Raw genomic sequence first — 14,771 nt, 5'->3', positions numbered from 1 at the left:
ATAGGTGGTATTCTTAATATGTAAGAAAAATAGTTTCTTTTACCTTCTTAGAGTCCTGCAGTCCCTCAGTCTTGCAGTCCCTGAACCGCAGTTTTTATCCCTGTGTTAGTTTTATTCTTTAGTTAAAATTAACAGCTTTGTTTTCCTCCTATTTTTAATGTGAAATTTTTGAATTTAGAAATGTTCAATTAAGAAGGGGTGGGAAGTTATGGAAGAAAGGGGAATTATATTATTCCAAGGCCAGGCATTCCAGTTTTGCAGAAAATCATCTGGAGCTGGCTGATCATGAGTAAACAATGCCATTCTTTTAGAAAAATACAGATAAGTAGGAGATTCAAAAAGAAAACTACATGAGCTAATCCTTTCAGCTTAGCTCTGGTAGAACTCAGACTGCTATGCATAACCTGGGCTAACTGGAAATGATCGTCTCTGTATCAAGGTGGAGACCGGTCATGAGTGATGTCCCATAGGGGTATGTCTTGGGTCCAGTGCTCTTCACCATCAGAGTGAGAGGGAAGTGATTGTCTCCCTCTGTTATGTCCTTGAGAGGCCCCATCCAGAGTACTAGCACCCAGACCTCCGGTCCACAGTAATAGGAAGGTTGTAGAGCTGTTTGAGTGAGTCCAGAGGAGGGCCAGGAAGATAATCAAAGGGCTGGAGCACCTCTCCTAATGGAGAAGGGTTGACGGAATGAGACACTGGAACTAGATGATCTTCATAGTCCCTTCTTATCTAAGCCATTCTATGATTCTCTGATTTACTGTGGATGTGTTGCAGCTAAGAGTTGACTCTTGGTCCATATTGAATATTGCCACTGTCTGATTCTCTGCTGAGTTTTTCCTACTGATTACGCCTTTGAGCCTGGTATGCTAACCAGTTTTCAGTCCATTTCACAATCCACTTACTTGTGCAGTACTTCTTTGGTTTGTCAGTGAAGGTTTTAGAGAAGAAAGTGTTGGAAGCCTTGCTAAACTTAACATCCACTGTTTTCCCCTTGTCCAGCAAACTAATCATTTCACTGTAGAAGGCAGTAAGATATGATTTTCCCTTCATAAATCCATACTGACTTTTTGACATGCTGAATTGCTTTCTTGTACTTTGTATGTTTAATAGTATTTTCCAGGATTATTTTCTCCATTACTTTCCAGGAGAACAAGATGAGATCCCTAGGGATCAGGAGTAATGATTACTAGTCCTTGCTTCTCAGTGTTCTGCTTCTTTCCTTTCCTGAAATTAGGAGTGATATGTGCACCCTATTCTCAGGAACCTCTCCATATTGCCATGAACTTTCAGATGTCACTGAGTGGCTTTGCAGTGACCAGATTCCTCAGCACTTTCATGTCACATGCACATACATATGCATGTGGCTTATTACAAGCATTCAGTTGTATTTTTTCTAGCTAATGATTGAGTGTATATACATGCCTTCTCTGAATCTAAGTATGAATCTGGTTTTGATTTTGCTTGAATTTATGTACATGTTTATGTAAGCATGCAGTATGTAAACCACATTGAAAATACTTTGCAAGTTCTCCAACAATTCAAATGACCACATGTTAATGCTGGGCTTTAGAGCCACAGTAACTATGTGAATTTTCAGCCTTAAGCATAGATCATTAATCTTAGTTTAAAATCAATTGGTGCATGTGTCAGGTGTTCACATGAGTTATAGCCTCAGTATGTTCAAGGTCACTTGAAATAAATAATCTAATATATTGTCAGCATGACTGTATGAATGTGCATGCATACATATAAATATAAAAAGCACGTGCATTGCTTTGTAGTTGGAAGCACATATGAATGAAGTGACAGCACTTGTCCTCTTTCTAGTCTTAGGGCATTGTCCCTACCATTTCCGATACTGAGAGAACACACACTGAGTGAAGAAAGACAGAAAGAGAATGCACAAAACTACGTGCTGATATGTACCTGTAGTTACCTTATAACTTCAGTCTGGGGATGAAACAGCTTTGATTAAGTTAACAAGTAAAATGTGAAAACCTGAGCCTGTTCTGTTCTGGACAGTAAGGCCACAGCATTTTCCTTTATTCCGATGACATCCATTTTTAGTCTGCATTGCAATCCTTTTGCTTGCCACATAGGTTACAATAAATTTCTGAGAAAAAAACACCTGTGGAAAAATCATTACCTTTGTAGTTTATTCCTGCTAATCTGAGTTCTCCTTTTGCTGCTGAAGTTGCAGTTTTTCCAAGAATCAGTGATAACGTGGCTGCTTGCCATTTCAACACATTGCTCATTATCTTACATGCAGTACTACCTCCTTTTCATACATGATAAAGTGTCAGAATCAAGTGCACGTGTCGTTGTCTTCATTCCTGTTTGGCTTGTTCTAAACTTTGCAACATTGCAAATAAGCAGTGTTGCTGCATGGAATCCCTGTGTTATCACCACTAGCTACCAAGAATGAAACAAAACATTCTTGAGTACGATTAGTTAATTAGAATTGAGGACATGTCCCTTTTTTTGCCTATAAAGTAGCTAAGATCTTCTCTGCTGTTGAGCAGGATTTCAGAATATTTTGGAAAGGCTGCTGGGGCAATTCTGCCTTTACCTTTGTAGTAAGGATTCTGATTTTGTCACATGGAGATCATTTCCACTAGCTAATACCCTACCAAGTGTTTTGAAACAGGAATTTGTCAGTAGTCCTTGTTAACCTGCTTCAGTCAACAGCTCCTTAATCTTCACTATTTTACTCAGTCTGAACTGTCCTTTACTGTAGAAAATGAGAGTTATGGCTCATGGATCGCTTGTTCTCTGTGAGATTAAGAGATCTTTCAAAAATTTACAAATCATTGAGACTCCTTACAGGATGATGTAAAATTGAGACAGTAAGATCCTCAACCTGGCAAAACATGAGTGCTGTCTTTCTGTTAGGTGCACTATTAGTTGTGCTTATTACAAAAGGTAAAAGAGGTAAAAAGCAAAGGCTTACCATGTATAATCATCTTGTTCCATGGTGTGTATCCATGGAGAGCCACGATTGCAGATTTCATTTCAGCTATGATATACAGAATGATTTATTTTGACTTTGATTCCTTTTACATATTATTATTGAGATATATACATATATATGTATATATATGGAAGATTCCTTCTTATGTTGCCAAATATTTGTTTAATCTTGTTCTGTATTCTGTTCAAAGATTTTCCCATCTGGTAGTTCTTTGTTGTGATTGTTTTTTTTTAACATAATCACATAGTTGTCACTTAGCCTTTTACAAATTGCACTGAAGAGTTTCTGAGAAATACAGCATTTTCACTCAGTCTGTCTCATTTTGCATTTATGTCTTCATTATTTAGGCAACCATACATACATAAAAAAACAACAACAACAACAACAAAACAGTACACAGAAGTTGGAAATTCTGTGAGCATAGATCAAAATTTCTGCTACTCTTTCTTAAGCCAGTGCTAGCACTCAGCCAAGGAAAACTCTTCTGTGACATACTAACTTCTTGTTAAGGTGAGAGCACTGTGGCCCTGTGTGTACAATCTGAAGGCAAACAGCATTTACTTGGTTATTTCAAATGTTTTTCCACAGGCTTAAGATTATCAAATCCAAACTATCAACCTAACACTACCAAGTCCACTATTAAACCATGTTACTAAGGAATTCTTCCTTGGGAAGAAACAAACTTTCATATTGAATTAATAATTATTTCTATTTAAATATAGAAATGCCACTAATTCAAGACCATTTCAGATGCTGCTTCTTTGCCAAATGCTGTGGCAGTGGTAATGTGCTTAGCAATTCTGTACACAACAAATGCCATTTTCCTTAGTGTGCCATATAGAAGCATAGAATGGCCTGGATTGAAAAGGACTTCAAAGATCATCTAGTTTCAGCCCCCCAGCTATGGGCAGGGTTGCCAATCACTAGAATACTGTCCTTATAATTAAAAAGACAATGTTGCTTTCTTACAACTGGCATAAGTATTACTCTATAGTTTATTGTCAAAAATATTAGGAATCTAGTATACTCATCCATATTCTCTTCACAATAATTCTGCTTTTTCTTTCAAGTCCGTCTTATATATGCTGTAGATGTATATTGATACTGAGTGCTTTCAGGTCGTCTTGACTTGTCTTCACCATTTAAATCTACATTAGTACATTTTAATGTCAAAGTTAGTGTTAGATACTGCTGCTTGGCAAGCCCCCAGAGACAAAGGGATTGCAGGCAGCTGTTAGTTTTTGAGTGAGAAGCCCAGGTGCACCTCTTGTTCCATTGTGGAGGCTGCCCAGCTGGGGACCTTTCCCAGGATGCCTTTCCCATAGAAGGACAGTGACAAGACTCCACTAGGATTTTGTTCTGTCATCTTTCCCTCACCACCATGTTCTTGAACTCACGTGTTTTCTTTCTTTCTTCCCCTGATTTTGTGTAGGTGCTGGGATGGCTGGAAAAGGCCACATTCTACAGTTGAGCTGAGGGACGTGTGAAGCATCATCCATCCCCTGCGGACATATGAGGTAGTGTTTTAACATTTTTCTTACTTGCGAGTTACCTTATGATTAATGTTGTCCAAGGAAAGTGATTAATAGAGCCCCGTAGTACTCTGCAGGTAATCTTTACAAATCCTGTGATTCATTTGTACATAAGAGCATAATGGTAGCATGTAGTATATAGAATTCTGATTGAGATTACAATCCTCTTCTTAGTTTCCTGCAGTCCACTCTTCCTGCTTTCAGGAAAAAAAAAAAAAACCAACGCCAGAAGTATTTGAATTAAGGCTATTAAATTTCATCCTGATGTAAGCTGATGTCGATTCTACTGAGCTTTACTGTCCAGCATTTGAGACAAATGACTTAATAATTGATATAAATGTTTGAAAGCCATTTGTTCTTGTCAGCGGTTTGCGGGTCAGTTTGACCCAGTACCATGACAGTTGAGGCAGGGGACCCACGGGCCCACACATGGGGGAAGGGGAAGGGGGAAAGGAAGAATGGAGAAGGGAGATGGGCCCCAACAGTGGCAATGATCTGAGGAGGAAAGTTAATTTACTAAATAAGATATCAGAAAGCAAAATAACACAATATAATACAATATAATTGGAATTGAGGCTAATGAATCAAATAAAATGAGCAAGAGAGAGTGTCTAATAGACTGAAGGCCTTACGCTAACGCTGAAGGCGGACGGCTGCAACAAACACCCACTGCCGAGCTTGGTCCCGAAGGGAAGAGGGACAGTCCCGTGACCACAGACAGTTTTTATCTTTCCCTCTGGGCGGAAACACATAAAAATGCAAAGCATCACATAGTCATCTGGGGAATGTAGTTCTTTTTCTCTTCTGAGACAGGTACACCCAGAACTGTCGATGATCCACGGAGCTGGAGCATTAACTCCTTCAACTTCCAATACACTACGTGATGTCATGATGTGGAATATCAGCAATATAACAAAAACCATAAAACCATAACAGTTCTTATTAGAGAAAAACTATTTTTCTGTTTGTTAATGGGACACTTTTGTTTTATGGAGTTATTTAAAGTATTGATAGCCTAATTTTTTGAATGCGCAATATTAAAACAAGTGGGAAAATATTCCAGGGAGAGAGAACTTGGAAATCTGTTTTAGAATATAGAATCATAGAAATCCTCAGGTTGGAAAAGACCTTCAAGATCATCAGGCGTAACCTCAACCAAGACATACTACCCAAACTCTAACAACCCACTGCTAAATCATGTCCCTGAGCACCATAGCCAGACTTTTTTAAACACATCCAGTGATAGTGACTCAACCACCTCCCTGGGGAGCCTATTCCAGTGCTTAACAACCCTTTCCATACAGAAGTTCTTACTTACATCCAACCTAAACCTCCCCTGGTGCAACTTGAGGCCATTTCCCGTTGTACTGTCACCTGTCACCAGTGAGAACAGACCAGACCTGCTCTCACTGCAGTCACCTTCCAGGTATTTAAAGACAGCAGTAATATTTGGGCAACTGTCCATCAGTACACCAAGGCCCCTTTCTGTGAGGCAGCTTCTCAGCCACTCTTCCCCAAGCCTGTAGGGCTGCTTGGGATTGCTGTGACCAAAATGCAAGACCTGACGCTTGGCCCTATTGAAACTCATACAGTTTACCTTGGCCCATCAATGCAGTCTATCCAGGTCCCTCTGCACCTTTCTTTCCTCCAGCAGATCAATACTCCCTCCCAGTGTGATGTTGTCTGCAAACTTACTGAGAGTGCACTCAGTCCTCTCATCTAGATCATTGATAAAGATGTTAAATGGGAGTGGCCCCAGTACCGATCCCCGGGGGACACCACTTATGACTGGCTGCCAGCTGGATTTAGCTCCACTGTAGACTCCATGTGGTAGATACGAAGTCTTTGTTTAAATGGCTCTTAAATGGCATCTACTGTGAATTCATGTAGTGATTCTGATTCATATCTGGAGTGCATTTCTGCAGGCTTTATCAAATTACAATAGGGGTAATTTTTGATCAAACATGTTACAGAAATATGCTGTGATGTAAGGTTTCCAGGTGCGTGATTGCTTCTGCAGGAACTGAAAAGATGCAATCTAATGTTAAGTGATTAGATAAGACTTCATAGCTACTTCTGTGTACGGTAACAACTTTAGGGTGCTTAATTGATTACTCCTGTGTAAGTGTACACAAATACAACATTATTAAATAAAAGAGAAATTCAGGAAGTTCTGATGTAACAGTCAGAACACTCTATGATGTCCTTACATTTAATGTTTCTGAAATCAGATGGTTGAACTCTGGATGCATTCATTCTACTATGAATCTGCATTCAAGAGATTTTTATAAGGAAATATTATTTCCATTAAGAAGATAAAAAGGTCAAAAGCATGAAAAGTTGCTTGTAAAAAAAAAAAGTATGCCTAACCTACTGTCAAAAGGAACCTTCTCAACCAAAATTGTATTTGTTGTGGCTACCATGCCTTCTCCTAGTAAGTTAAGCACCCTTGAAAACAAATGTTTGGATGACTTCTCTCATCTTATAGCTGAGTTAAGCCAATACAGCCATTTCAAAAAGTTGCTTCTGTGCGTTTTTTCCTTGCTTTTTGTGCTGAGCAAGCCAGTCATGCTTCAGCTAAGCTGCCTGGTCTTTATTCTTCTACAAGCAAAAGTACAAGAAGTGACTCTCTCTTTTAGTGTCCAGCTTGAAAATAGAGTCTGGGCAGGTTTCTGAGTACCACCACTGGTAGACTCTGTGATCTTGCCATCTTGTTTGACTTCGTTGTGTTCCAGTTTATTGCTTGTAAATGAAGGCTGGTAAGTTTCAACTTTCAGAAAGGACCAAAGAACTCTGATCCTTGGGAAATGCTGTTACTTACATAGCATATTTAACATTTGCCTTACCAAAAGAGAGTTCAAACATGTTGCATTGAAGTGTGACCCTGCATTTGGAAAGTTATAGTGCATCCCCAGGTGATGACTTCCTGAGTCAATTAATTGATGGACCCACCAAGGAGGATGCAATACTGGACCTGTTGCTCACAAACATAAATGAACTAATTGATGACATCAAGCCTGGAGAGTGCCTGGGCTGTAATGATGATGCTGTGTTTGAGTTCATGCTCCAGAGTGACATGAGGCACATGAAGAGTCAGATTAAGAAAGCTTACTTCCAGCTCTTCAGGGAGTTACTCAACCAAATACCCTAGGAGACTGTCCTCATGGGCAAGAGTGCAGAGCAGAGCTGGCAGGTCTTTAAGTAGGCTGTCTTCAGGGCTCAAGAGCTCTCCATCTGCAGGTTCTGCAAGTCGGGAGAGGAAGGCAAGAAAACGGAGTGACTGAACTGGCACCTGCTGGTCAAACTGAAGAGGAAGAAGAGGATGAAGAGGCAGAGATAACAGGGACAGGTACCATGGGAAAAATATAAGGAAGCAGCTAGGCTGTGTAAGGATGGGGTCAGGAAAGCCAAGGCCCAGCTAGAACTGAACTTGGCTAAGGCTGCCAAGAAGAACAAGAAGGGCTTCTACAGGTACCTCAACCAGAAAAGAAAAGCCCATGAGAGCATACCCTCCCCCAGTGAGTGATGCAGACAAGCTGGTAACAACAGACAAGGAGAAGGCTGAGGTACTTAACTTCTTTGCCTCCGTCTTCCCTGATAACTGCAGCCTATGCAGCAGTGGCTCAAACATTTGGTTTGGTAGGTGGGGATCAGGAACACAGTGTCCCTCCCACTGTAAGCCAAGGTCACATTCATGGTAACCTAAGGAACATGAACATCCACAAGTCTATGGGTCCTGATGAGCTGTATCCCAAAGTCCAGAGGGAACTGTCTGATGTAGTTACCAAGCCACTCTCTATAATATTTGAAAAGTCGTGGCAATCGGATGAAGTACCTTGTGGATGGAAAAAGGCAACATCCTACCCATTTTTAAAAAAGGTAACAAAAGATCACCCTGGGAACTACTAACCTGTCAGTCTCACCTCTGTGCCAGGGAAGATCATGAAACAAATTCTGGAAGCTATGCTAAGGAACATGAAAGGCAGGGATGTGATAAGGGAGAACTACCATGGCTTTACCAAAGGTAAATCCTGCTTAACAAGCCTAGTGACCTTCTGTGATGGTGTCACTGCATCACTGGACAAGGGAAGAGCCCCTGATGTCATCTGTCTCAACTTCAGAAAGGCCTTTGACATGGTATCCCACAAATCCTCTCCAAATTGGAAAGATATGTGTGTGATGGATGGACTGTTTGATGGATGAAGAACTGGCTGCAGGATCAAATCCAAAGAGTGGTAGTCAGTGGCATAATGTCTGGATGGAGGTCGGTGATTAGTGGTGTCTCCCAGGGGTTGGTTCTGGAGCTGATACTCTTTAATATCTTCATCAATGGCATTGACAGTGGGATTGAGTGCACCCTCAGCAAGTTTGCAGATGACACCAAGCTATGGGGTGTGGTTGGCACACCAGGGGGATGGGATGCCATCCAGAGGGACCTAGGCAGGCTTGAGCACTTGGGTCCAGGGGAGCCTCATGAGGTTCAACAGCTTTAAGTGCAAGGTCTTGCATGTGGGTTGAGGCAACTCCCATTACCCGTACAAGCTAGGGGATGAAATGATTGAGCATGGCCCAGCTGAAAAAGACCTTGAGGTACTGGTGGATGGTAAGCTGGACACAAGCCAGGAGTGTGCCTTCACAGCCCAGAAAGCCAACTGTATCCTGGGCTGCATCAAAAGAAGTGTGGCCAGCAGGTCAAGGGCGGTGGTCCTGCCCCTCTACTCTGATCTCATGAGGCCTCACCTGGAGTACTGCATCCAGATGTGGAATCCTCAGTACAGGACAGACATAGACCTGCTGGCCAGGTAATTTGCAGATCACATACCTGTAATTTATACTATTTATGCTAAGCTATTTTTAGGTTAAGAATTGGAAATGTGGTATCTGTTCTCATGTAGATCAAACATATTTGCATTTATATATTTACATATTTATATAGTCTTGGCTGCACCAACTTTTGACTCAGTTGTATGGAGTCAAGTTTACAGCTTAGCTTTTTAGTGAAATTGAGACTTTTAATGTACTATGCATGATGGGAAATGTTCATCTCCACATTTTCTAGTTTCAAATTGACAAAGTATTTTGCTCTGAATAAGGATTTTGTTTATCCTAAATGAATGTGTTGTATTATTTCCTTAAAAATTAATCAGATGCCTCGTTATTTCAAGTCTGAGATACTGAGAGTGCCCCACAGATATGGCAAGAGTAATTTGTGCCTCATGGACATTTACAGTCCAGTGAAAGATAATACAAGGCGCAGCTTTAAGTGGATTTTGAAAGTGCTGGTAGTTCTGCAGAATATGCTGGGGAAAAAAAAATTGCTGGCCAAAAGTAGCAAAGATGTTTGTAAAATAACTGCTGTAAAATATTCCAGTATGTGGCATTTCTTTAACTGTTAATATTTAACCAACTACCAGGTCAGCACACCTTTGTGTCTTTCAAATACAGTTCTGCTATGTTGCTAGTACACAATGCACTGAGTATGGAAACCATTCATGGTGGTATGTGTACCTGAGAAAAGCTAAGGGTACGAGAATAAAATTTGTTCTGTTCTATTCCTCCATGGTCTGGAAAAACTTACAGGCGTACAGGGCTTCTCTCTTTTGAATGACCTTTTAACTTCAGGGAAGATATTGCCTAAAATGAAAATGTCAGTGTGTAGATGCTGCATTGACTATGAATGCATCCATCAGTTTAGTAACAAAATGCTGAAATACTTTTGTGATCATGACATTTGTTTGGTGATGTTTGGCTACGTGACTGTGTGTGTCATGTCCACTTGTTTGTGACTGGGATCAGATCCAGATCCTCGGTCAGAAAGTGTTAGTGGAAGGCCAATATGTACTTAATTATAAAAAAGTATAACAGTTTTATTTTTTATCTTTATGGTCATTCTTCATGCCTCTGTTTTATCAGTTCATCATATAATTCGGAGTGTTTGCTTTTTACCAGATCATTATACAGTCATCAGTAGGACAATTTAATTTACTGTGAAATAAATTGAGTTAAAATCTACTGCTGTTGAGTCATATGGTACTGTAGACCTGAAATCAAAGTTAAGATTCAGTTCGAACAAGTCTGGCAAAGACAGGTATGTCCTGACAGAAATTTGAACAGGTCTGGCAAAGACAGAAGACAGCCTACTTGAAGAATCCCATTTTTCTTTAACTAAGCTAGTCTTCAGTTTCATATGTTTCTCTATAAAGTTCTACCATCATCTCCATTAATTTATGCATCAGCTCCTAGTAACAGCTGCTTGTGAATGTATCAGATGACTTTCAGTCACACCAGTAAAGTAAATGTACTACTCCTGTCAGGACAAATTCTTCTTGGGGAAAAATATTTCTCAGGTTATTTAAAATAGGCTGTTAGCTAAGAAATCACATACTATATGATGCATGCTTCCTTCTTATCAGTGGTATAATACTTGAGCACTTCAGTCTCAAATTCTTTTTCAGATCCTTATTCAAGCATATGTGCAAGCATACCTAATGCTATCTATAGCAAAATTTATAACAATTATCTGTATCTCAGAAGATGAGATAACTCTGTAATTCTGCATGAATTGTTCTCTGCAACCCACAGAATAGCTAACATTTGGATTTACTACTTTCTCATCTCTGAAAGGACTACAGATTTTGAGGGGCTTAGGGCTTTTTTTTATATGTAGTTAAAGCACCCTGTATCAGCTTACATTCAGAGATAGCTCATAACATGAATGATAAGCTCTCTAATCTTTTCAGGTAATCACTTATATAATCTGTGAAAGCAGCAACACAATAATTTCTTCTTTGAGTAACTGTACTGAGTCATTATTCTGTCTAGTGCATGAGTCCAGTCACCTGTTATCAGGCCTGATTGCAGTGCAGATACTTGAATGCAATAAATGAACTATAAATAAAGACTAATTTACACACCACGGCAATTCAAAACTAACGACTCCTTCTCTTATGATATTCTGCAGTATAATTAGTGTTGGGAAAATGATCTATTGAGATAATGATTTATCTAAGGTTGCACTGTAGTGTGTAGTAGGACTTAGAGTAGTCAGACCCATTGTCCTCATTGTTAATTTTGTTGCTTACACACAATTCGAATGTGATTGCTTAGTGTCCTACACATTTTTGGAGGAGATGGTATGCATTGTCATGGCAGAAAATCCTACAAGAAGGATGTGGAGCAGGTCCAAAGGAGAGCCATGAAGATTATCAAAGGTGTGGAGCACCTTTCCTGTGAGGAAAGGCTGATGGAGTTGGACTGGTTTAGCTTGGGGAAGGCTCTGGTGAGACCTCATTGTGGCCTTCCTGTACTTGAGAGGAGCTTTTAAACAAGAAGTAGAGCGACTATTCACACTAATAGCAATAGGGCACAGGGGAATGGCTTTAAACTTAAAAGAGAGAAAATTTTGGTTAGACGTTAGAAAGATATTTTTCTGCTCAGAAGGTTGTCAGACACTAGCTTAGGCTTCCTGAAGAAGCTGTGGTTGCCCCATCCCTGAAGGTTTTCAAGGCCATGTTGGATGAGTCCATGGGCAGCCTAATCTGGTGTGTGGCAACCCTGCCCACAGCAGGGTGTTAGAAATCAATGGTCTTTAAGAACTCTTCCAACCTGAGCCATTCAGTGATTCTGTGATCATTAGGAACTTCTGTACAAACAAACAAAAAAGTAGATTTGAACTTACACGGTAAGGTCTTTCTAGAAATGGAAGAATCCTTGTACATTTCATAGTCACCTTTGACGCTAAGTTTACTCAGTGTGAGAACCACAAAAGGGACTATCATGCTCTTTCTCATTTATACAGACAATTCCTGGGCATGATCATGCCAGTGAAACTGAAAGCTGTAGTTTAGTCTGTAGGGCCAAGCGTTGAGTGGGAAGATTCCTGATACCACTGATTAAAGGTGAAAGGGATAATTGTTAGGGCTTCTGCAGACAGGCTTTGTGAAGGCAGCACTGCCTCTTGCTTCAGTATAGAAGGAGATGCAGTGGGGATGCCATGCTGCACAGAGTTAATGTAGTTCCTGGTAGGGTTGCACAGAATTTTCTGTGGCTACAATGCAATGTCCTTACCCTTAGTCCACTCGTTTTTAGCATGTGTGTCTGAGTCCTGAGATCAAGCTTGGTATGGTATTTTTGTGAGTAGCCCTCTTTAAACAGGTAAGAGTATGAGCTATGGTTCTGATGGAAGTGGATGAAGGATGAGGCTCGCAGCTGCCCCTCAGGGCAGGTGACTTGTTACTGTGAAGAAGTTCTGAAGCAACAGCTGTGTGGAACTTCCTATGCTTCAGTTTGTTGCCGTTTCCCCTCATCCTATCATCATACACTGCTGATAAGAGTCCAGCCTCATCATTTTGCCTCTTGCACCTTGGATATTTATAGACATGGATCAGATCCACTCTGAGTCTTATTTTCTCAAGGCTGAACAGACCGAAGTCATTCAGCCTTTTCTCATGGGGTAGATTCTCCAGGCCCTTCATCATCTTCATGGCCCTCCACTGGACTCTTTCCAGGAAATTCCTCTTTTTTTTGTACCAGGGAGAAATTACTCAAGAGCTTCAGAACAATTAGGCTTTCTCAAGGTTACAGTTCTTGGTCTCTTAAATGATTAGCTATGCTGTGTTTTGTTGTTTGTTTGTTTGTTTGCTTTATGGACTACAGCTGTATTTTGAGATGACTGGCAATACATTCACTGTTCTCATTAATGCACTGTGGCAGATAAGTCATTGGCTACAGCAGCACTCCACACCTTACTCTGCTGTGGGGCAGTGGTGTAAACGTAGGCAAGCTGCTTCCTTTCCCTATCTGAAGATGGTGAAGGCACTGAGCCCACTGTAGACTGTATGGAATCATTATAATAAAAACATACAGATTTGGCAACTTAACCTTAAAATTGGTAACCTCATTTCTGTTGTTTATTGCTTATTTGACAGGAAGGTCTTAAGTTCTTAATTAGGGTTTTCTTAGAGAAAGTGCAGGGCATTGGGGTTGACTGAGCTTTTTCAGTTTCAGATATGGATTTTTAATTGCAACCTGCCATTGCCCACTGCTGCCTTTCTTACTCCAAAAGAGACTTCCTTGGTGCTTACTTAGAAGATTAACTACGTGATTTTCATCTTCACTGAACTAGTGACTGTTAAATAAGTCACTAAGTCTAGGGACTGTCATCACATGTACACAAATTAAGACTCATATTCTTTGTGAAGAATTTTTTCAGGACCAGTACTAATTGAAATGGATCAAATAAGGGCAGGGATATAATTGAAAATGTGACCTGGAAGAAGAAGTGCATTGAGTTCTTAGAAGATAAAGGAGTAGACTCAGTAAATACATTACAATGACTTTGAATTAATTCAGGTAATTAAATGAGTGGATTTGTTTTTCTCTATTTGGAAATACCGGACATACTAGTCTTGGAAGAGCAGCGTAGCAGCTTATATCCTATGGGTATCAGCTTAAAAGATTCTGATAGTGTATAACAAAAATGTGTTTAATTTTAGTGTAAAGGCTCTAGACATTCTGTTTGGATGGTAAACAGAAATACTTGTGTGTTTGCAAACTACTTGTGATGTTCACAGTCAACTTCTATTAATGAGAGATACTTCATAATGACTTTCTTTGATCTCTCTTTGGATATTCTGATTTCCAGATCTTAGCAGGGAAAGCAGAGGTTAAGTGACTTTTTAAATCTTTGGACAGCAATCTGTTCTTCTTCTTGAGTTATTTGCTAACTTATGAAAATATACTTTGACAGTGCTACTTGTAAAAATGTAACTTTTCCCCATGGTAGTATCATATGGTCTCTCTCAACTTTGTGTATACTTAGACGATAAAGAATTGAGCTCAAGATTTTTTGTGAGGTTATCTAGAGCGTATTGTGCAGTTGCTTGAAGCAGTGAGCTACTTTTGGCAGATGCATACAGTTTATGTATTTAGATTTACATGGACCTAAAGCACCAAATCTGTGGAGAACAGAGCCAGGAAATTACACTGTTATGATTTCACAGCAGAGATGTGGAAACTGATTTCAGTGACGCTGGTACTCATTACCAGAGAACTTCTCAAACAGATAATTGTACTTGATATTTACTTGATCTGTAAATTATGGCTGTAAGTGAAATCAATATAAACCACATCTTAAACTGGTATGAATTTCAGGACACACAAAGCTGTGCGAATTTAAATGCACTTTTTACAGATATACCCTCTGTTAAGCACAGCAGTTATTACTTGTTGGCCAAGCAATCTTTAGAGGATGTAGGTGGCAGCAT

General features: G+C 39.9%; 1 protein-coding gene across 5 annotated transcripts in view; it reads left to right on the top strand.

The window, feature by feature from the left end:
- The window catches only part of GHR (growth hormone receptor), a 130,005-nt gene that overhangs the window by 43,680 nt on the left and 71,554 nt on the right, over nucleotides 1–14,771 (top strand). For 4 of the 5 annotated variants that reach the window (XM_065739937.1, XM_065739936.1, XM_065739939.1 and 1 more), the window contains exon 2: nucleotides 4,407–4,491. The exons of the other annotated variant lie outside the window; for it this stretch is intronic. In XM_065739937.1, coding sequence (XP_065596009.1) covers nucleotides 4,487–4,491 — 5 coding nt within the window. In that variant the 5' untranslated portion in view covers nucleotides 4,407–4,486. The remainder of the gene's footprint in view (nucleotides 1–4,406; nucleotides 4,492–14,771) is intronic. 5 annotated transcript variants of the gene reach the window in all.

The sequence above is a fragment of the Cyrtonyx montezumae genome, unplaced genomic scaffold, assembly GCF_038088225.1.
Source record: "Cyrtonyx montezumae isolate F1298 unplaced genomic scaffold, pur_monq_1.0 scaffold_25, whole genome shotgun sequence".
Taxonomy (NCBI): domain Eukaryota; kingdom Metazoa; phylum Chordata; class Aves; order Galliformes; family Odontophoridae; genus Cyrtonyx; species Cyrtonyx montezumae.
Note: the sequence above shows the minus strand (reverse complement) of the source record. Positions and strands in the feature narration are given on the sequence as shown.